This window comes from Urocampus carinirostris, chromosome 14 (assembly GCF_059441175.1).
Source record: "Urocampus carinirostris isolate Australia breed hairy pipefish chromosome 14, RoL_Ucar_1.0, whole genome shotgun sequence".
NCBI classification, from domain to species: Eukaryota; Metazoa; Chordata; class Actinopteri; order Syngnathiformes; family Syngnathidae; genus Urocampus; species Urocampus carinirostris.
In genome coordinates, this window is record NC_142362.1 from 500,690 (window position 1) to 525,164 (window position 24,475).

The window sequence follows — 24,475 nt, forward strand, 5'->3', positions numbered from 1 at the left end:
GGAAAAATCAGTGAATTAGAAACTTTTTTACATTTATTATACAGTTAAACATTCTTATGATACAGTAAAACCAAAATCCAAACCTTTGTTACAGACTCAGGCATTTGTTAAATAAATAAAAGAACTGTATAAAAAGTTATCTGCTGGAAGAAAAGGAGTGGAGATAGCGTTAAGCCAATCAGAATAAAACACAACGCACAATGTTAATCAGTGAAGTTACAAGACTGATAAGTGAATTACATTATAGCAAGGATTTACTCTAATCCCATTAACATGTAACATAAAATTCGGACCATTACGGCGACTTTTTTCTCAAGCTTTCAACCCTGCGGCTTATGCAATGATGCAGGGGGCGCCTGAGCAGCAAAGGTAAGAGTGAGACGGATGTAATATATGTGTCGAGGAAGACGCAAGTTGAATGTAACTTTGTGCATGGATAAAACTAGCATGAATAGACCCTCATCATGGAAAAGTTGTCCATCGAAAGGGGAGGGCTAACGACCACATTGGGAATCATTTTATGAGTAAACGGGAATAATGTGGCCAAACCGACGGATTACAAGAAGCAACGTCCGTCCAAGCAGAAATGTTTAAGGCAAATTCCTATTTATCTGTCGGCATTCTGGTGTTTTTTGAAGTCCATATTTGACACGATTGGATTATATGGATTGTCATTGTTGTAACAAAGCCATTTAAAGAAGTTGAAGACGGACGGGACGTCACGGTGACCTATGTCGGCTTTATAGTTTTCAGGGACTCTTGCTTCAGACTGATCGTGAATTTTCTGTGATGAGTATATTTTGAAATTTTCATCATATCTCGAATCCCATGAGTGGGCGCTTTCCAATGATATGTGAGTGGCATGACATATTTCAGTGACTGGTGACATCGTAATGACACGCATATGTTTATAAGTCTGGCGACCCACCTTAAGTGGTTAAGGTACTGTATATTATTCAAAGTCTTCCTGTGTACAGCCTTTCTTTGTAAATATATCATGTTTCAATGTGGACACTTGAGGCTTATAGTCAGGTCGGCTTATGTATGTACCAAATGTTTTTTTCCTTTAAAAAATACACTCTGGGTGCAGCTTTGGGATCAGGTGCGCCTTATAGTCTGAATTTTACGGTAATGAATCCTTTAGATGATCTGCAAATTGCCATTTCGAACTGGTTGATAAGCATGGATGCACACATCAACAGCTCACAGTTCCTCAATAATGTAAAAAAAACATGTTATGTATAAATGACCCCATGTTTTAAATCAATGTTAATTCGAATAGAAATCAACCCTTCTCAAAATGTATCGACCATGGGCGATTCGATATTTTCCACAAAAAACTGGAGGAGACACTCAATAAAGACAACATGAACAATAACAAACGAGTGTATGTTCAAGTGGACAGAAGGAGAAAAAAGGACAGCAAAAAGTCATAAAATCTGTTAGAATGTAATCTCAGTGTTGAGACATAAGACAACAAAAAGCAATAACATCAAGCTTGCGCTAGAAATAACGAGATCTTTCCCAACTTAATTCTCAGGTGCCCAGCCAAGAAAAAGGCACCACCTTCAGCTGATCTTGTCAATAATAGGCTTTTTGAACTTGCCATAAATCAACAGGCAGGCCAGTCGCTCATTAAAAAGAAAAACTGAGCCTGACAGCTGCAGGTGAAAACGCTCATCAAGTTCAATTCTCACTTGCCATTTGCCATCTAAAGTGCTTCCCAGCATGCATAAATAGCAAGCAAGCCAATTAGAGTGCACACGGCTACCTTTGCCGGCTCCGCTTCTCATCTTTGATTAAATTGTCGCTGCGTGCTGCCGTTGCCTTTCTGGACATTTGCTGCTATTTGCAGGGGCAATTTGTTTGAAGTCGGCCAAAGCTAAAAGATGCACTTAGGACTTTTAATGACGTCTTTTTAGTGTTGGATTACAAGACACCTCATGAACATAAGGACAGTACTGTTGAGACATGCGTGTCATTACTTTTTATCATTCAAAAAGGCGAAAATATTTCCAGGCCAAAATTTTTTCTTCCTTGTAATTGAAGTAGACTTTGATGTTGTGCCTTATCCGGTTGTTGATTTGTAACAAATTTGCATGGAATCGCCTGTTTTTCCCCATACTTTGTGAGCTTGTGTGTCGTGCAGCACATGCAATATCGCAAACCAGGTGTCCTTATCCGTTTTCAAGCTGAGATCTACTTGTTTGTTACTGATTGCAAAGTCAAGATCAGGTAATTGTGTAATTTTGTAACTGTAATCCTGTGCAGTCCTTTGAGACATTTTTGTGATTAAGGGCTATATAAATAAATTTGACTTGACTTGACTTGACAAGTCAAGTCATGTTTATTTGTATTGCCCTTAAAGGCTGCACAGGTAAATGCAAAACACAGACAATTATTACAGACTATTATGACACCATCCCCTGATCTAAAACCTACAAGAGAGCAAGGAAAAACTCAAAACCTCAACATGAGGAAAATGAATAAACCTTGAGAAGGGACCACACATGTGGTAATTCCCCTTCCAGGATGACCAGGCTGCAATGGATGTTGCAATAACAAATAATACACAGATATACAAAGGACTGTTTGAGATGCATGTCTAAATTAAATTCTCATGTTATTACTATCTTATAACTATATTATTACCAGCTTATAATTACTAGACATAGGGTTAATATTAGCTAAGAAAACCATAAAATATCTGCCTTGTACAAGGGCACTTAGTGATTTGCGTTTACAGATTATCAACTGAAAAAATGATCATGTACTTAAAGGGGGGTGTGTAGTTTGAGGTGTCCTTAAAAGGTATAAAAATGATACGTTACACTTTTTAAGTATGTGTTAGCAATGCCCAAGTGAGTTCAAAGAGCCTTTATATATTTTTTCCCACCGCACCAATCTGCTTTTCTTACTTTTATTCCCAGTGTTCTGACCACAGAGCGAATTACGCTGGAGAAAAGGTGGCAGGGAGGCTGGGGGGCGTAGACTGCGTGCGTGCGTACGTGCTTGCAAGTTTTCTTTTATTCTAGAATGAAAATGGTGAAAGCAAGAAAAGGACTGTTTCAAATGCAGTCCAAATGCCTGCCCAAAAATACATTTAAAAAAAGTTTATTCGAGCTCATCCAATAAAACGTCACTGTACTTGTACGCGCAACAAATCATGACCGAGGCTGCAATGATGAGAATTTAACGAATCATGTTAATGATTTTTTTTCATGCCAGTTAGAAAACACATTTTTCAGAAAATTGCAACAACTTATCACTGTTAAGCTATTTTCAAAACCTGTTTGCAGACTACTCTGTTATTTTGGGGGTACCTGGTTGGGGGGGTACCTGGTGCCCGTGGGCAATATGTTGAGGACTGAGAGCATTAAAAGATTTTGAAATTCCTTTGGGTGAGGTGAAAGAAGAAGAAAAAAAATCACCTCAATGGATTTGAGTTTGTTGCAGAGATCAGCAGCTTTCATCCCTCTGACGTCGATCTACACACACTACAAATCATGACCACGCTAATATCCGTATTTATCACAGAGGCTGTGTATTGATTATAGAGAACAGCAGGATCATCATCCCCTGCAGACATTTTTTAAGTGTGATGCATAATATTTCATGTTTTTTCATTTTTTCTTTATCAGGCATTGCTAACATTGGCACTAGATGCAGTCAAAGTGTCACCCCTTATAGAGAAGATCAACGACCATAAAGATCTGAAGAAACTGCTCAGGACTAGGACCAATGTCCTGGTTCTCTACACTAAGACAGGTACGTTATGTTATTGTTGAAATTTACTAGACAAGCACTCCTCCTAGAACCTCTCAAATAGATTCCAAGCATCAACTGATGCATTTCCTCAATTTTGAGCATTGAACTAAATTATAAGATGACTTTTCCCAAGATTGTGGCCGCCATTAATAATTTGTTGGAGAAAAAGCATGGTGGGCGGGCTGCCGGCCTGATAAATGGATCGCAGGAACTCTGAACTCTCATGATACAACCTCATTCACGACCAAGGATGTCATTTTTGTGTCCATTCAAACCACAGTCAGTTGATCTCTTTGAGTAAAGAATTGTCTGTGTCGGCATCCAATCGTCCCCATCTTCTGTCTGGTCCTCGCTATTGTGTAATTGTTGAAAGCCGATGTAACATGACTCGTTCTACTGAAAGACAAGCGAGTCCCGAGTCCAACCCAAAGCTTTCCTTCTTCATGACAGAGGTCGCTTGGTAACTTAATGCTTCCTTTGGAATTGGACCATGTCCTCAGAGGTTTCTTCTTCTTTGCTTTACAGCTACATCCAGTGACTCCTACCTGAAGTTGCTGTCCGATGTGGCCCAGACAGTCAAGGGCCAGGGCACTATTGCATGGGTCAACTGTGGGTATGTACTTATATAGGTTTTTTTTCTGCTTCAAATTTAAACATATTAAAATAACTGTTTTATCGGTGTCAAAGATTTTAGAGATGCTAAGTCTAGACAGATTAGCACCAAAGGACTCCTTGTAAGGTCATATACCGATCTTATTGACAGGCGTTTCAACATAGTACTCTGTCAGAATGTCTCCTCCCTTGCCATCCATCTGCACAGTTTACTATTTTTCCTCCCAGTGCCACAAGCTGGCAGTTGACAGGCAGTTTACAAATAACTTGATTGCCTCACACCTGACAAGTTAGCGCGAGCATCTGCAGCTTCCTGCCAGAGTTTGGCTCTTTGCTGTCAGCCGGGACAAACCTCAAAGGGAAAAAAGTGTCTTCTGTTCAGAACTCACCGTCTTTGAAGATGAAGGTCTTCTTTGGGGACAAGACTGAATTTTGGGGGACTTAGAAGTAGTTTAACTGATTCAGACACATTCTAGACTTGTTTACAGAGCAGTCCGCAACAGCCAATTCTGATTTCATCACCAGTATTAGCTGTTCTTAAAGAACCTTGAAATAAACCGGTGCATTGCCGTTAATGCGAAAAATGAAGAAATAAGTTTTTTTGATGTTTGTTTTGTAAGGGGGCTTTTGAAGGGTTAGATATGTTTAAACAAGTGGAAAATGTCTGAGCATTGACAAAACGGTAGAAGGGAAGAGAGGGATCTAATATGCAAGCCACATGCACCCTTCTTTCTTTTCTTCTCTTTTTTTTAAACGAGGCCACATTCTATTTGTCTTTAAACTAAAGCCCCACATCTAATTATAATGTCTTAAAAATGTCCATAAACGTGTTTTTCTCAGTTTTTATCGTCAGGTCCTAAATTTGAAAGACGATGCTTTCAGCAACCTTTTAACCTAGCAGACTTTCAATCAGCCTATATTTATGGAAAAACCTTATCTCATCATTTTTGCTAACAAAATCAGGCAGTCAGTTCTCACAGTCCTATATCTTTTCTTTATTTTTACCCCTTTGAGGTAGATGTCGGCTGTCTTTTCAGCCTACGCTTGTTTATAATAAACACATTTAAAAACGGTACCAAGACGCAGTCAAGAAATTCTCTTCCATACACTTGTCACGATTCGACTTTGACGGTTGTTCTTTTCACATTTTCTGGCTTTATTTTATGTTTCCACCCCTCCTCCGCATGTCAAGTCATCATCCACTGTCTGAAAACAAAGCGCATATCATCAAGCGGCAAAGAGCCAGGAAGGAAGCGACTTCCCTTTGAGTCCCACCTCGCTTTTACCTTAAAATGAGTCATAGTTGACTTTGTGTAGGTTGTGCTATTCTCTTCCCTCTCGGGCTTTTCCAACACAGCCTGGCGCTCGTTTCCCCCGCATTCAGGGAAAGCTTAAACGAGCAGTGTCCATTGCAAGGCAACCTGCGCTTCTGTCGCCAACACTGCACGGTCTGGCATATGTGCCTGGCGTTGCGAATGAAAACCCTTCCAAACGCTTGCCCGGGGCCGACAGACAGAGCTTGAGGAAGGTAAAAAAAAAGACATGAGGGAATGGCGGCCTAACACAAGTCATCCGTGCCAGTAACGGTACTGGGTGCAGATGACCAGGAAATAGTTTTTTGGCCAATTGGCATCCAATGGAAAAATGAATGGTCTCATTTTGGAAGCTTCATTTGATCCAAAAGATGCTGTTGTGTCCTGCAAGGCTGTTTGTTCACTCTAACTAGTGTGGATAATACAAGTTAACAGTGACAGAAACGTTACAGAATAGAAATACACACAAACAAGCCAGAGTAAAAAAAAGTGAGTCTATGAGACAAACTAATAACCCTTGTATACATGACATCTGTGAGTATTCAGATTACTTTCAGCTTATGACATTTAAAAAGAAGGATAATTTCAATCGTGGCACCAACAAAAATCCACAAAGTACCGAGCGTCTTTGCTCCAGAAGTGTGCTCCATTGCTGCGTGCTGTCCATTTACTAATTTGGTCTCGTACTTGGTTTGCAAAGAGTATACACTTACACTATATATGGATGGATACAACTGTTGCATCCACTGTATATGGATGTCTACAACTGTAGCATTTTCACCGTGGTGACAAAAATGTTGTGTACAAATCAACACATACACATAAGGGTTTCTTTTTGGGCAATAAGCCGGAGTTTTGCCTGTATCATTTGTCTCTGTAGTAAAAGTTCCACTTTACTTCGGGGCGTAACATATCCCCAAGGAAGGAATTTGTGCTTGCACACAAGCAAATTGATTATTCAGATACGAATACATTCATGTGTAATCTGAAAACAGAAGGACTAACCCAGTCGGAATACCCGCAGTCGGACTAAGACCTCATTCGTATTACAGACTCTGCCCTACTTGCGAACGATTGTTCATAAGTTGAATTTGTCCGAAAGTTGCTTCAGTGCTATGTTTCTATGGAATGTATGTTTAAGGTTTTCATAAGTATGTTTAAGGCATGTATAAGTAACCTGTATTGTTCTAAAACTGTAAAATAAACGTTTAATAAAATAATAGGCTCTATTACGTTGCAAAGCAGGCTGAATGATAAAGCGTAGTACTAAAAAACAAAGCTACACATAAGGCGTTGACATTCTGTGGTCTGTGAAGCCCTTTGACTCCTTGTTATTAAGGGCTATAGAAATAAACATGACTTGACTATAAAGATAAATAAAGTTAAGATTAACTTACTTAAGGAAGATGGGCTTCAAGAGTTGGGGGACTTCCTCCTCCGTGGTAAAAAGTGGCAGAAAAAAAGCGATCCGACCCTTTTCTCAACCGCATCAAGCTTTCTTATTCCACTTTCATTTCAAAAGAAACGTCTCGCCTCTTCTTTCCACTTTACACCAACCCTATTGAATGGATGAACGAGATATTAAACAATACATATGTCAAAGTTCTTGGCGTGCTGGACATACAATACAGTACAGTTTAGAATGTTTACACACGAACTAGGAAGAGGAAGCGGATTCCTTCTTCGGGGTGGATAATGGGTGACCTCTCAGAGCGTCACGCGGCGGAAAGAAGCACTACAGTAATGTCCTGTACTCTGAAAAAGGTGCACAAAATACAAAATCTAACTTACAGCAATGTCCGGATATTTTTCAACATCCTAAAATTATTTTTTGTAGGTACCGTTTTTCTTCGGTCAAATGGTCGTAAGTAGGTGAGCGCCTGTATTGTGAATAGTTTACATGGATTCACATAATCTGAATACCGGCAATATATAATTTACAATCTGGATTATTGCCTTCATGGAAATGTGCCCACTGAATCTGTAAATCAGACATTTTTTTAAATTAAATGGAGTCTATTTCCTAATGGACACACTGGCCCTTAATATGTTCAGACCATTGTACCAGCCATGTATTATGGACTGTTATTTTTCTCTCTGCATGTTCACTCAGTTAATGGCATGTGTAGGTGGAAAGATGCATATTAATTGTGACGACAAAAAAAGAAGCACTTAATTCCAGCATGCTGTTGTGCACAACATATAATATGGCAAACCACCTGCCGCTTCATGTGCCGACATAATGGGATCCACGTTAAAAGCCCCATTACATTTCTGCGTTCATACAGACGTTATTCACAGAGGGGCGGAATTATTTGGGAGGACTCGTTTGTGGTGTGAAAAGCCTCTATTTTTCCTTCAACTGTTTTGCAATTTCAAAATTGAAAAATACTTGAGGTAGCATTTTTAGTTTTTTTTTTCTTTTCTTAGCTGTTTGCAGAGGTCTTTTAATTAACTTTCAACCATGTGCGATTAGACAGATGTACAATACTAAATTGTGGAACATTTGCATATTAATTGCTTGTAGGCGGAGCACCTTCAATTTGATGGCCTGACATAAAACACTTAATTAATAGCTTAGCTCATTATTGTGTTGGAGAATCAGTCCTGCTTGGATAACATAGCAATGTTGAATATGACAGCCATGTTTTACATGTGGAAGAAAAAAATGATGGAGGCGGCAGTCCTTCAATTAAAGAATTCATCCATCCATTATGTGCAGCGCTTATCCTCTGTGGGGTCGCGGGTATGATGGAGCCCATCTCAGCTATCTTTGGGCAGTGGGCAGGGGACACCCTCAACCGGTCTCAGGGCACACAGGAACAGACAATTCGCTTGCTCATTCCCACCTAGGGACAATTTGGACCGGCCAATTAACCTAACATGCATGTTTTTGGAATGTGAGAGGAAACAGGAGCGCCCGGACGAAACCCACGCAAGCATGGGGAGAACATGCAAACTCCACACAGGAGGTTCGATCTCATGACTCCAGATCTGTGCCGCACACGCACTAACCACTGTGCTGCAGAATTCTCAGAATATTTTTAACTAATTTCTCCTCGCCACTTTCACCTGGCAACATTTTTCCCAACCCTAAAATAAATTATATACATAAAATGGCTAATAAAGTTTAGAAAAGTGAATCATCTATTTAAAGACAATTATTATGTCAATGATGCAGACATGCTGGTTAGAAAATCACCATGACGCATCACTGTTTGTTCCCAGGACCTACCCCATGTTTATGACCCCATTAACCAATAATCTTAAAATGATGAAAAATAGATTTTTGGTCGTTGCCTTTCGTCATAGAATAGTGTCAAGGTTTTAGGACTTTGTTAAATACAAACTCGTGTCTTAAAGCTTGACTGAAACCTTTTTTATGAAATGACCGCTATGCCCTGCAGCAATTTTCTTTCCAAGCTTTCCAACCAATTATAAAAGTCAAATTATAACAAACTGGAGACATTTAAGGGGGCCTGCAACCCCTGGTAGTTGCTTTTGTATCATTTAATACAAACTAATTGCCTGCTCTCTATACTTTGCACGGCCCTGCTCTTCTATCCGTCTTTTCTCCAGCTCGATGTCCTCCACAAAGAAGCGGTGATGTTTTCAAGCCAGCCAATGTTTGTTTCTCTCAAACAAATGGCCGTGCTTGGTCCTCAGGAGCCGTTTTTCATTTACTTAACGTGAAGTATTCTGGCCTGAAGTTCGCCCGCTTCCATTACGTCGGCATCATAAATTACAATCACGTTTCTAATTTAGCAGTCGGCTTTGTCCACAGCGACTGATGAAAATAAGTTTGTGTTGCGTATCGCAACGTTGATGTTTTTTTCCTACCACGCATTGACCAAACAATTACCCGGCAGAAATTAACTCAAAAAGTGTCATTAATGAACATCGATGGTGGTCACTGCACAAATAGAATCCCTAACGTTGAACATAATTTGTTCTTTCTTTCAGCAATACTTTTCTCCAGTAGAGAAAAAGTGGGAATAAGTTTGGCCAAATAAACTTCTTTGGGCATTCACCTGAATTGCCACTAAATCGAAACGGTAAAGCCCCACGGGTCCGTGTCAAAAACATTTGTATCCATTGCAAGTCAACAGGCAATCAAAGCAACAATTGTAGGTTGTTGTTGGCCACAAACCGTGAATCCTTCTCAGGGAGTTGGAATACTGTAAGTTAACGTGATAATTTAGCATGTAGGATTGAGGCTGCTGGTTTTCGGATTCGGACTTTTTTTGAGGTGTTTTTTTTTACTTTGCTCATAAAATTCTGATCTTGAACAAAATTGATGTTAATGACGGGCGTCTAGCCTACAGAGGATCCAGCTAAATTAAATGTTTAAAGTGCTGTTTTTATGTCATTTTGTATGAAAAACCCAACTTGATTCCTTTAGTTTATGGGTCACCAACCTTTTTAATTCCAGTCCGCGGGCTACTTAGGTGTTTTCAGGGGGCTACCCATGTTCTTTGGAATAGAATAGAATAGAATATACCTTTATTATCATTGTTACAAAATGTGTTGAACATATTGTGACCATGAAATTGGACGTGGCTCTCCAGGTTCACATTTTACTGTGAGGATAAAAGAAAACAAAAAAGATAAAGGATAGTTTACACACTATTTACACAATATTTTCACAAGAAAGTGTGGGCATGTAGGGTGTGCTCAAACTGTTTTGGGATGGTATTAGTGCAATCTGCGGTAGTGCAAAAATAGTCAACATTGTGCAAAGTGAGCATAGGAATGAATACAATTTGACATCTGTATGAGGTAGTGTGTTTGCAAGAGTTTCAGTTTTTTGTGCGGCGTGTGTTAAGGGTGGTAATGGCCCTGGGGAAGAAACTGTCTCTGAGTCTGTTTGTTTTTGTTTTGTGTGACCTATAGCGTCTGCCGGAAGGCAGCAGGTCAAAAAGGTGGTGGACGTTGTGATGTTGTTGTATGTAAATCTACAGCAACAGTAGACTGCCAGTGTTGGCTTCATTTTATTCAGCCAAAGTCAAACACATCACTTTTTTGTCCTATAATGAGGTGAACCTCCATTGATTTTAGTACTATGACCTCCTCGATCAACTTCCTATTCAGGGAAAGTAAATGCTAGGCAGCTAAATAATGTTTAATTGCCAAGTATGTGAGCGTTTTTTAATGTGGTCTTCCTCAGAGACTCCGAGGGCCGTAAGCTTTGCAAGAAAGTCAAAGTTGACCCCAGCTCCAAAAGCAGCGCCGCCGAGCTGCTGCATTACAAGTGAGTCCGATCCAAATTTGTTAATTACTCCTCTTGTAACTTTGTCTGCATTATTGCACCCTCCTCTTGTGTACTTATATAGAGATGGAGCCTTCCACACAGAGTACAATAGGCCTGCCACCTTCAAGGTAAGCAGAACTCTCCACGTATCGTCGCAATGGTTCAAGGTAGTACTGTTATGCACATCAGGTTATGTTGTGACAATAAATATAGGTGTCGGTATAGTCTATGAATATGATTTGGATTTATTTTTGTTTACTTTAGTACAATACTAGTCCATTAAAGGTAAACAGTCATTAATTACAATGTATAATAGAATAAGTAGTTATTGTCATTGATAACTACGTAGTGTACATTATTTGGAACTCGATCAGATGTGACACTCCTGGATACGCATGTAATAAAAGATTGTAAAGACAAAGAATAAGATGGCAAAATATACCATAGGCAATATTGATATGGACGTGCTCATAGAGTGGCTTAAATTGTAAGTGGATCAGAAAATATGGTGCAAGAATAAGACAAAAAATGTGGTATATTAAATATGAATGAATTTAAGGTTAGATCACAGCTATAGTGTATGAATATGGTTCATCAGAGGTTTATAGACACAGAATAGTGTAAACCTAGTGTATTAATTGTCCATAGAGAATATAGAGGAACATATCATGAACGATATAAAATCTGATCTGAAAGTTGTGCACTGTGTATGTCTTGAGGAAATGTACAACTATGTCTTATCTATCTTTCAGTCTATGGTGGCTTTTCTAAAGGACCCCTCAGGGCCTCCACTGTGGGAGGAAAACCCAGAAGCCAAAGACATTGTCCACGTAGAAACAGAAAAAGTATGTTTCAAGGACGCCGAAAGAGCACTTTGAAGAATCATTCATAATTTTATTGAACACCTTCAGACAGTTCAGATGACATTTGTAAAACCCCCCCAAGGAACGTCAGACCGATTCTTTGAAAGCAGGTTTTGTCTGAGCCTGTCTGGAAATGCAAAGACTTTCATGAAAATGTCGAGCTGTGTGATAAAATAGCTTTTGGAGACATTAAGACTAATTTGATGGTTGTATTATATGCTCCTCTCACACAATTTCGTCTGGTTATGTTCGTTTGAAGGAGTTTAGAAAGCTGTTGAAGAAAGAGGAGAAGCCGCTCCTCATGATGTTCTACGCGCCATGTGAGTTTTTGTTCACGAACTTGGGCAATTTGAAACATCTTTCCAACCCTCCTTTGCACAAATTGCATTTAAAACAGCCACACTCAATTAATACAACTCGAGTCCTTCTCTGACCCTTCTCCAGTCACCACCGCTGTGCCTCAGGACTCTGTTCTTGGGCCCCTCCTCTTCATGACCTACCTACTCCTCCTAGGCTATATTTCCTTTAAATTCAACATTGCCTTCCAATGCTTCCAACTCTACTTTTCCTGCAAACCCAATTCCACTGGATGTCATCCTCGACAGTACAATCTCCTTCCACTCTCATAAAAATAACATCCGGTCCGCTTACTTTCACCTGCGCTACCTCGTCCTTAGCCTTGTCACCACCCGCCTTGACTATCGCAAATCCCTCTTTTGCAGCCTACCTCTATAGTTCTTCCATAAACTACAGCTGGTCCAGAACTCGTGCTGCCCGCATTATCTCCAAAACCCCCTTTCGCCATCACATCACCCCTGTCCTTCAACAATAACACTGGCTCCCAATCTACCAAAGAATTACCTACAAAATCCCTCTGCACACCTATAAGGCCATCCATAACCTTGCCCATCCCTACCTTTCCAACCTCCTTCACATTGCAGCAGCTCCCCGCGCCCTATGTTCTTCCTCCTCTCTCCATCTCACCATACCTTCTGCCCGTCTTAGCTCCGTGGGGAGCAGAGCTTCCAGCCGCTTTTAGCTGCTCTGCTCCCCAGCTCTGGAACTCATTACCATCTAACCTCCAGTCTGAAATTCAACTACCTACCCGGTCCATCTTCAAATCTGGACTCAAAACCCATCTCCTTTGAGTTGCCAATCCATAATAATATACTTCACATGCCAAACCCCCCGCCCCTTTTTTTAAAAAAAAAAAATTGTTTTATTTTATTATTATAAGTTACGTATGTGGCACGTTTTATTTATAAATGTGTTTGAACGGATGTTAATCATATTCAACAATTTGTGCTGTTAAAATTGTCTGTACTTAAGATGGGTAGAATTCTAATTACACTTAATATATTTTGGTTCTTTTCAGGGTGTGGTGTGTGTAAAAGGATGCAGCCAGTCTTTCAGCAAGCTGCTACAGAAACAAAGGGCCGATACGTAAGTTGTCCCAATGCCCTCAATAATTGAATCCAAATTTCTCATGTAAATGAAATGGCTCGTTTTAGTTTATCATTGACATATAATTGTTGTACCATAATGTCTGATGTTGCTAGTCTTCTCTGTACGATCTGGCAACATCTATTGTTAAACTAAAGATTGCTCCCCTCCTGAAAAATAAGATCCCCAAAACCTCTCTTTGATGCGCCTTGAGCTTGCCATCCATAATCCATGCTTTTCCTTTCATACTTGAAAAGGAAAAATTACAACAAAAGCACTAAGCTATTCAGACCATGACAAAAACAACTCCTCTTTCTCTGGCAAGCTACAAATTGGGTTCTTTGAATTTTCAATACATTAAGTGACAAGGCTGCTTATTGCTTTATATGTGGGGAAAATTTAAAAACCAGGAAACAACGTCATCTTTCTTACCCTGAACGTTCAGTTAGTGTGGAAAAAAAACAACAGTTAATTGTAGAGGAAAACTTTCTTGTATTTTTTCCCCCCATGAAAATTGCTCATTGTGTCATTGCACCAGTAATACTGTCATTTTCTTGTGGAATTGAGTTGTCTTTATTGTCATCAATAACAACGGCACCTAACTTTTTGCTCCCTGTTTGCAAATGTGAAACCTATAGAATAGAAAGTAAAAATAAGATCTCTATAAAAAATACTAAAATTTGTTCATTCTTTTATTCTTCCAAGCTAACTATCCTCACTAGGATCGTGGAGTTGCTGGTGCCCATCCCAGTGATTACTGTATTTTCTGCACTGTAAGGCTCACCGGTTATAGGGCACACCCCAAAAAACTTGAACACTTTGGTTAGGAACTGAAACGATGGTATCCATACCCCAGGATTCACTGCACACTACTTCTTCTGTAGGGGAAAATCGAGCCAGTGGCTGGTTACGTCGTTGCTAGACCTGTTGCGAGACGATATTGATCCATATATAAGGCGCATGGTCAGCTTTTAAAATAATTGAAGGCTTTTAGGTGCGCTTTATAGTGCAGAAAATGCGTTAAATCCTTATGAGGAGGGTATTCACCTAAACAGAAATCCTGTGTACCCCTTTCTGCTTTTAATATTTATTGTGGGTTTTTTTAAGGTTCTTGCTGGCATGAACGTGCACCCATCGGAATTTGACGGACTCAAGCAAGAATTCAATGTCAAGGGCTACCCGACTTTCTGCTACTTTGAGTGAGTGCTCATGGTTTCCTAGCTCAGTCGGTAATTGTGAATCAAGTGATGTGTCAAGTCCAGTTTTGTATCCCAAAGAAAATCAAGCATCTACTTTGAGTTCAAAGTCGTCTCTATGCAACTTAAAGCATGTTAAATTTGCGTGAGTGGCGGATTCATTGAGGCTGACGGGTGTTGCTTGCTCCTGAAGTGTTTTTTTCCCAAAATTCAGCATTACAATGGCCTAGCTGCCGTTGTTCTTGGACGAAATGACTTCAGTCATTTGAAGGTAATTCGACTTAGAACTTCTAGCTAACTTTTTGGGGATTGGCAGATTAAAGTGCTCACTTCACTTGAAAAAGTTGTAACCGAGTCAAGCCCAGGACTTTGATCAAGATCACGACAATGCGTTTGGAAGAGTCATTGCACAGACTTTCGCAAAAACGTCGAAAATAAAATGAGACAGACCTAAACCCTCCAAGAGAAAGACCTTGTTACACTTTGAGAGTTTGGCAAAGTAAATACATAAATTATTAATGTTGAAACGATGTCTGGATCAGTTTTCTGGGATTCCAAGACAAAGTCAAGGACAAGATTGTGGGCAGTCCAGATAAAGTTGATACCTAGACATTAAGGAATTGAACAACAGATGCAGATACCAAAACTTGGTGAGAACCAGAACTAAATATCAAATAGAGATCAGATGAAATATATAGTTTGGATTTTAGAAAGCATCTGTTTACCCAAAGAGGCTTTAAGAACATCTGCCTCAGAGTAAATGTCTGATCTAGGTCATAAAAAGGCATTTGTTTTTCTGTTCGTTAATCCCCTTTATGGTCTGTTTGGGGCACCACCCTACCACCCCAAATCTCTATTTGCTTTGCCGTCGCCCGAGGCATCATATGCCGGATTCATATGTTGACTGAGTTTGTTAGTATTGTGCAGCAGCCTAATCATCCCAATTTCCACATTAAACACTCTCATTCCAGCCAGGCCCTTTAATTAGATGAGAACTGATTAAGTCCTTGTGGGCATAGCCAGCTTGTGTTTTAGTGTATTGTGTGTTTGTAAATACACACACAATTGAGGGGGGAGAAACATTAACGCCAGTGCCGTTCCAGCTAATGACAATGCCGGCCCATCGGCTGTAGTTTAAAGAGCACCTCGGTGCGATAACACTCATCTGCTCCTGAGCTATCTCAGCGCTGCACCTGCTGCAAGGATGCATGTTTTACACTTATTCAATTTTCCCTCCTTCTTTTATAAGGAGGCGTGAGGGGGCTTTGTGCTGGACTGGGTTTGACGTCACGTAAAGTAGGAGCGGTCGAAAATTAAAAAGCTCTACATTACTACTACTGTGTATAGAGTCTACTCTTGGATATCCACGTCTCCATTGACCTCCTAGTGTGTCAACACCAGAGCTGTTGTCCAGCAGAGGCTCCATTTTCCTGAGGTTGCTCTAGAACAGTTTTTTTCAACCAATTTTCCAATTCGTGTGCCTGCGCGGTCTAGCGCCTGGCAAAGTAATCATGTGGGACTCTTCCATACCATAAGTGGCAGCAGCGTGAAGCTAATTGCCTTGTGCTCAGAGACAAGGGAATATGTGAGAGAAAGACTGAAAGCTGTGGAGGAAGAGCTTTGTGTGTTCCTTTCATGAATTCCCGCCTGCTCTGTGTCCACCCAAACAGGCCTCGGCTTCACACAGAGTATAAATATGAAAGATTAGAAAACACTTTATTCTTCGTGTTCATTTAATTCCTATCCAAGATGTTATAATATGACATCATTCTTTTGTGTTAGAAACACTTATATTGTTTGTATAAGCTTTTTTTTTAATTGTTTAATTTAATTTATCTTTCTCGCATTTTCAGGGGGTTGGGACACGGACTATTTAATCAATGAAAGAATTGTCTTAGCTTAAAAAAGGTTGGAAAACACTGCTCTAGAAAAACAAACTTGAACAGAAGCTTCTGGTGTCCGACAGCTACAGTGGAGAGCATACTAAAATAGAACATCACGGTGTGGTATGCCTGGTGCACGGCTGTAATCATGAGAACTTTACAGAGAGTCATTATTACAGCCTAGAAAATCATTGGCTGCTATCTCCCCAGTTTGGAGGACATCCCCAGCTCCTACTAAAGCAGCATAGCTAACAACATTTCTAAAGACTCCTCCCACCCCAGCCACCATTGACCTGCTGGAGGCCCTGAGACTGTTTTTTCCCCAGAGCCATCATGCACTAAAAAAAGCACTCAAAACTGTGAAAAAGTGTTTGCCCATTATATTTTGTTTATTCATTTTTGCAGAATGTTTCTGCTTATGTCTTTGCACCATTTCCTTATGACTATAAACTTGTACCTTAGACCAGTCTGTAGGTATTGCTGAAGTATTTTATTGATGTTTTAAAATGCCACTACGTAGTAACACCAACCTTCATTGGCAATACTACATTTTTGTGTCTTATTTAGGAAGGGCAAGTTCCTCTACCACTACGAGAACTATGGGGCCACCGCTAAAGACATTGCAGAATGGATGAAAAAGTGAGTGGTTGGACTTTCATCATTTAAGCAACATCTGGAGTTGATATGTGACACTATAGACATTGTATGTGAAAAATGCATGTGTGAGCGCAGTAAATATTCTATGCGTGAGGCTTATTTAAACACCAGCGTGATTGCACAGCTGTTACCCTAGGCAAAGAAGGTCAGCGTTTGCATTGTGTTATGTTGTTTTATGGTAAATCATGAATGGAATGCATTGATATAGCGCTTTACGAGTCACTGAGGACCTCAAGAGGGCTTTACAGTACACTTCACACTTTTACCCATTCACACACACACTCACACTCACCAATAGCGCAGTCAGCCATGCAAGGGGTTGTATATTCATCAGGTCGCGCTTACAGCAATATTGTTTACGTGTTACTTCAAAAGATGTCTTGTTGGTAAATGTTGCGAAAGATAGAATATATATTGAATTAACCTTCTCGGGTGTTGCTATTGTGAATTTGTATCTGTCGAATTTGAGAGACTGTGTGCATCAGAGGTGATATTTGTGCGTTTGCGTGTGTGTGCACAGCATTGTGCGTGATTGGGAAAGGGATTACACCGACGAATTGAGATAATGTGTTTTGTGTGAGAAAAGAGAGGGAGATGGCACGAGAGATGTTAAGATTGAGCGGGCGTCATCCACATGTGTTACTGAGCAAATGTGATGTCATCCAGGCGGGCTCCTTTCACACATTGTGTGTGTATCCTGCCTGTTTGTTACTCTTTCGTTCATCTTGAACATCTGAGTCTGGTTTAGACACAATCTAGATTTAAGCACATGACTTGTATTTTTTTAAGCCCCCAGCCTGCACAGCCAAAGACTCCCGAGGTCTCTTGGTCTGAGACCGATTCGTCTGTCTTCCACCTGACGGATGAATCCTTTGACGCTTTCGTGGAGGAACATCCTGCTGTCATGGTCATGTTTTACGCCCCCTGTAGGTATTGCGCAACACAACATACTCCTTCAACCACCACCAAGAAATCAATTGCACATTAATCCAGCATTATTTTTCAACTAGGTTTCCTTCAAAGTTGTTTTGCACAAACCAAAGTCAATTCTGCATTTTACAAATGGTCACATCACTCATGAAAGAATTTGCAACTTTAATTATAATTTTAAAAACATTAATTGAACAAGCAAACGACATACTCTTTCCTGTGGCTCTAAAAAGTTTGACATTCTTCCTACCATTTTCAGTTTTTGTGTCTGTTTTGTTCTGTATAAAGTGGATGATGTGGTTTCCACAAGTCATTTTTTGCTTCAAGAAGCCATTTGCACTTAACTGTTGGCAATCACTCTGTGCACACAGGAAATTATTCCTATTACTCCAATTTGAGGATTTTAATTTGTCATTCTGCAATAACGACTTTTCATTTAATTTCAAACAAAAATTTGGTCTGATTTGGAAGCCAGCTTCCTTAATTATTAAGAAGTAATCACAGTAAGTATGAGATTCAGAGGGGGTGGGTGCTGATGATTAAATTAACTTGACGTCGTATATTAGGGGAAGATTCCATAACGAGGGGCCGAAAAAAATATTTTTCCCACATAAAGTAAAAACGTTGTAAGCCTGGGATTCCGAATCCCTGGGGTTACTCTATTAAAGAAATAAAATATTTGATTGTAGTCATACTACGTTGGATGTGACATACCACATGCACAGCGTGTCATACCAAGAAAATTGCAAAGTATTGACTACCTACAGGAATTTCTCAGGAATTAGCGTGCTGTTAGTTGCCACTATTGATTTTGAACCGTGTCCAACATGCAGCGTGCCCGTTCGAAGAGGAGCAAGCGCTCTTTGGCCGCAATCTGCATGAACGCATGTCTGGCGACATCGTCCCTTCTCTACCACCCCAACTGATTTATCGCCTGCACTAGCGCTGAAGAAAGGAGGCGCTCAGCTGTTTTGACAAGGGCAATTTAAAACCTTTGGAAAGGTTCCAATTTACTTCTAGCCGGTAGCAGAGGATGTCGCCATCAAAGGGCCATACATCTTTACCGACGACACGTTGTAGAGGCCGCCCGACAAAAGTTGTGTACGTTGGCCGGGCTCACGCTCTATTAAACGCCTCGGATGCGGCAGCGGTGGTTTTGCAGAGATTTACTAAATGTAACAAATGTGCACACTCTCACTTTCTGGCAGCCGTCTTTATTAAGAAAAGTTTAGCCCTGGACTTCAACTTGATGTACAGACTACATTGGATGGCCTTTAAGTACAGTTGTAGAGCTCGGTATACCTTCACAGCTGAGCGCATATTCACTCAAGGACAAAATTTTATTGATTTCAAGGCCACACAAATCTTTTTTTCCCATTTTTTTCAATCAGTCTATATACATGTACACGCTCTTTCGGCTTAACTTGTTGATTGAGATGTATTGTTGAATTCTGTCCATCTTTAGGGTGTGGTCACTGTAAAAAGATAAAGCCAGACTATGAAGAAGCTGCTGAAATACTGAATAAAGATGTGAAGGTGATTTTCCTTTTTTTAAAAATCTTATTTTGTATGTGTGCGTGTGTGGTGTAATGTGGTTCAGATGAGTTCCCCTCCCTTCTAGCCGATTGTCTCTAATCTTTGCCTGAAAATGTGCTTTGGCAGAGTCCGGGCGTCTTGGCTGCAATAGACGCCACCATCCACAAGGCTGTGGGAGATCGCTTCAAAATTTCTGGCTTTCCTACCCTGAAGTACTTTGAGAAAGGACAGGAAATGTACACGTTGCCTCACATACGCAGCAAAGACAAGATCCTGGACTTCATGAACAAGTGAGAGATTTTCTTGTCATTAAACGAAGAAACATGCTGTACTTGTGATATAGTCATCCTCTTCTGCTTTTGGAAGGAAATCCATGGCAACTGTGCGCTCAATAGGGGAAAGTGATGGGTGGAAAGGCTTAACTGTGGAATTCGAACAAAAAGTGTGATGTATCATTTTTAATTGGACACACCAAATGCAGAACATGACATAAGATCACTGTCCTATTTTAGCACACCTCTTTTGAAAATCTAGATCAGAGGTCACCAACGTGGTGCCCGCGGGCACCAGGTGGTCTTTCAAGAAAACCTGTATAGCTTGTGTTCCTGTTCTGGGAATAGCTCTCCTGTGATAGGTCATTTGAGATTCTTCTTAGAAAATCTGAAAATGTGAACAAACGAAAAAGATAAATGGAAGGTGTTTTGAATTGGTAGTCTCTGCTTCATAACCAAGATAGGAAGTACTTAACATGATCGGTGTCCTTAATGATCATTTTTAATAATTACCCTGAATATATTCTCTGAGAAAGCCTGTTATCTATGTAACCTCCAAGTGTGTCCAAAGTTATTTTTTGGGACCGGTCTTTTATAATTCTCTGGTCTCTGCCTGTCATCTCTTTTTTATTTTCAGCTAGCTTGTTCATTTTGTGATGTTGTGTTTGTTGCAACATGATTGAAAAGAAAAAAACAAATAATAAAATACCATATCAAAGTTTTAGTTGTAATACACGGGAGGAAAAAGGTTGTTTCATTTTAAAATGGAACTATTTCAATCCATCTTGTCAGGCGATTGTGGGTGATTCGTGGTAGTCTGTGAAACATGTACAAGATGTGTCATGTTCTCACAATAGCAGTATCATAACTTAATTGAGAACTTAATTTTCATTATTAAAGGTTATTTAATGCGGGGAACATTCTAGGGTATTTACAGTTGTAGTGTTTAAACTGATGGATCTTATGAAGGAATTAGGTTTCCTATAGAACTTGAATAACGCCGTATATAGTGTTTCATGACCGTCCATGCTCCAGTCCACAGGCCCCCCCTCCGCCTGAACAGTCCTGGGAGGACAAGCCGTCCAGCGTCCTCCATCTCGGTTCAGAGGACTTTCGAGAGGCCCTGAAAAAGAAAAAACACAGTCTGGTCATGTTCTACGCTCCATGTAAGGCTTACGTGTCCGTTAACATGAGGTCTACATTAATTTAGTGTAGTTTTTAAAAACAACACACATCACATCGCCTATTTGGGCTGTCCTCGCTGGAGTGTGTGGTCTTGTGTCTCCTCTGGGATAGACAGTAATCATTTCCTGGGATTTAACCAGTCTTCATACGTAAGTCCAACTCACTTGCCAAAATCTCATTGCGCGGCATTAAGACTCCACCTAAACCCAAGGGAGACAAAGAATATCCAAGGAGTGTGCATTAATAAAGCAAATGTTCGAGAACCACCTGTTTTAAACACATCCTCACAAACATCCCAGTACTTTAATAGCTTTCTAGCCATACAACATCTTAAGAAAATGAGTCACCTTGTCTTGGTGGAAAGTTTTCAAAAATGTTGGCAGCCGAAGTAAGCAGCAATCTGGTAATATTTTGCCTTAATTTCATGCTTCAAAAAATGTTCTACAGCCATAATTCGTAGTAGTGCATTTCCAAAATATTCACTTTGGACTCCTGCAGCAAGGAGTAGTACATAGAATAAACAACCTCAAATTCCACAAGTTGCACTGATAGAAAAACACTGTCCTAAATTGCCACCAAATTGCATAGGTTAAACAAGACAACTATGTCAGACCACATAGACGTTGACACACTGTGTCACTTTTGTTGTCCTCTTTAACAGGGTGTCCGCACTGTAAAAACGCAGTTCCTCACTTCACAACTGCAGCGGAACTCTTCAAGGAAGACCGCAAGGTGAGTCCACAACTGATGCATGCATCTCCAAAATGATATGAAAACCTACAATTATTTATTGGCTCTAGACATGCTACTTGATAAGCAGAGCCTGAATAAAAGTAGCTACATTCAATTTGATATGGCACACTCACCCCTTAATTTTGTGTCTAAACTTATTCAGTGCCCTAACGTATGAATATGTTTTCAGAAGCATTGGCCTGGAGTGCCGAAATGTAAAAATAGTTGTTGCTATTTATTAAACTATTGTAAAGGCTTTGGCGCAGACCTTTGGTGACTATCAAGCCTCTGGGAATGATTTCCGTATGATAAATCACCACTAGATGGCGGGAGTAGTTTTGATCAGATCTTTGTCAACACACATTTTGCTTTGTTTTCTTTCCTGTATCCATATGCCGTGAAGGGAAAATCAAAAATACACGTTCAGACGGTTCAACGCTTCAAAATTGTATTATTTCTATAAAAAAAAAAAAGATGACAAAGTCCCTTCGTCATTGTCGGGGCAGAGAAGCGAGACGTTTCATGCACATCCGCAATCGCCACGACAACATAACTTCACCGGAAACAACACTAAAAGGTTTTAGCAGAGTTTATGCATCGTTCATGCATAAGTTCAGTGTTCTTGCGTTAAAATGTTCTTTTGCAACCAAATTGCCTTTGTGTTTATGTAAAGCATTGTTATATATGTGAGGTATGACAAATATATTTTGAAAAAAGCACCTAAGTGAAAGTTCTGCTTTTAAGTATGTTCGAGAAATGTAGCAATGTTCAACTGTTGTTATCGAAACAGTAAAAGCGAGAAACATATTGTTTTTTAACAAAAGATGAGAGTTGAAGCTTTCTTTTGATATTTCCTATGGCTATGTAGCTTCAGAACAAAATTTTCTCTAGGCCTTCAAAATTGGCTGTCACCGGCACTTCCCATTTGAGAAAAACGTCTGGCACCCAACAGGATAACTGAGGGGAGTGGAAAAGTTAACATCATGGCAACTCATTGCAGCCGTGTGTCGGAGAGGAAGGCGACAAAGCCAATCAAATTGCAGGAGTTGAGGCACACTTTCAGGCAGTCACGAAAGGACACCTTCCCCCCTTCCATCATCGTGTAATAACTCCTGACTCGCACGTCTGCGTTCCTGTCCTATTCCGGTGCATCGGGATGCTTTCCCTGTAGCGCTCAACCTTTGTGAGGCCTTTCTTTTCTCATTTACACGGAATTGGTTTTAAATCGTTGTCAGATGGCATCTTAGTCAGGCTCTTTGCTGAGGCAACCCTGCCGCATTGTTTCACTCTGTAAAGGCAAAACTTAATGCACTTTGAGGCTTGTTTCATTGTGGAGCTGCTGCAGGCTTCTTGGGTAACTTGTATTGCACTGTATATAATATTATTTCTATTATTCTTTGGGGATGCTCCGATATAAACATTTGGAATCAAAAGTGACAGAAACTGCAACATTGACATTTTAAAAAAATGTAATATTTTGCACTGACTCTCTTAAAAGGCATAGAAAAAATGATAACGAACCTATTGGCTTATTACTAGCTGATGATTCAAATAAATGTATTGAATGGTTAGAAAAGAAAATGTCATTTAAAAAAGTCCCGTTTCTGGACAGGACATAGTGACAAGAAAAGGTGAGGAAGGAACTAAAGATAACTGCAATGATGGTGCAGTATAATGTAACAAAAAAGTCACACTTGTTTATTCGCTATAGTTGAATAACAATAGTTTCTTATATTTTCCTTGGACATGGCTTAGCGCCAGACAATCGAGGACTGGAAGAACAAAGGGAATTGATGACGATTATGTTGTGCAGTTGTTGGCAAAGTCCAATGCAACAAACAAGCCTTACTCTCACCGTACTTTGCTTGGCGACAGATTAAATGTCACACACAAAGTACATGTTTACAAAGTTAGCATGTCAACATTAGCTTAAGTCCGTCGAGCGCCTCACTAAAACTTGGACACATGAACATTTGAGAAAATGTCATGTTGGTAAAAGTTTTGAAAGTGTTGGTGTTTTTCCATCTCATGTGCTAAATGAAAAAAGAGCAACCGTGTCATGCAAGAACTCTCCCCCAAGCGAAAGGCAGTTTCACATTGCTCAATTCACCTCAGAATCATCACAATGAAGCCTTTTTGGTTTTATTTTTCTCTTGGTCAAAACTGAAAATGCACTATTGGTCATTTTTGACTGCAAGATTTTTAGTGCTGAAAATGAATCCTCCTGTTTTGATTGGACTTCAACTTGAAATGGGAGGGACACCTTCTAGTGCCGTAATGACAGCACAAGGAATTCAATGTCCTCGAAGGACAATATGTCTTCACTAGTGCTGCCTCACTCCTGTCACACTTAATGCACAGGACTCTAACGTATTGACTTGTTAGAAACCTTCCTCTGAACACCATCCTCCTCCCTGCTAATCAATAATGACCTCAACCAGCCACGGCACACTCAGCTACATAACGCTCTCTGAGCTTCAGAACAAATATGCAGCCTGCTGACTGGTTGTATTTTTCAGCGTGACAGGAAATAACGCATCGCTGCACGTTTCTCGCTATCCATGACTGGCGGATCAATGAGACGATGGCCAGTCGTCGTGTGACTTCATTTTCTGCTGTCACTATTTCCCATCGATTGCTCGGAGGTCAAAACCGGCGAGTAGGTCTGAGCCATAAAACGATAACCATTATTATCGTCTTGTAATTTCTGCCACGATGGATGCGTTCAATTAAAGTGGATCATTCAAACTGTAACCCGACCCAACAACTGAGGAAACAAGGGGGACTAATGCAATGAAAACGCAAGGTACAGACCGGCATTCCGGAGACAAAGA

The 24,475-nt window shown here is 40.1% G+C and overlaps 1 protein-coding gene across 1 annotated transcript in view; it reads left to right on the plus strand.

Annotated features, from left to right (window-relative positions):
* Positions 1-24,475, plus strand: part of pdia5 (protein disulfide isomerase family A, member 5) — a 45,071-nt gene that overhangs the window by 11,033 nt on the left and 9,563 nt on the right. The window contains exons 2-15 of the mRNA XM_088353083.1: positions 3,642-3,768; positions 4,294-4,381; positions 10,861-10,944; positions 11,027-11,072; positions 11,697-11,789; positions 12,067-12,127; positions 13,183-13,250; positions 14,358-14,449; positions 16,897-16,968; positions 17,776-17,912; positions 19,382-19,452; positions 19,579-19,742; positions 20,760-20,890; positions 21,571-21,641. Coding sequence (XP_088209209.1) covers positions 3,642-3,768; positions 4,294-4,381; positions 10,861-10,944; positions 11,027-11,072; positions 11,697-11,789; positions 12,067-12,127; positions 13,183-13,250; positions 14,358-14,449; positions 16,897-16,968; positions 17,776-17,912; positions 19,382-19,452; positions 19,579-19,742; positions 20,760-20,890; positions 21,571-21,641 — 1,305 coding nt within the window. The remainder of the gene's footprint in view (positions 1-3,641; positions 3,769-4,293; positions 4,382-10,860; positions 10,945-11,026; positions 11,073-11,696; positions 11,790-12,066; positions 12,128-13,182; positions 13,251-14,357; positions 14,450-16,896; positions 16,969-17,775; positions 17,913-19,381; positions 19,453-19,578; positions 19,743-20,759; positions 20,891-21,570; positions 21,642-24,475) is intronic.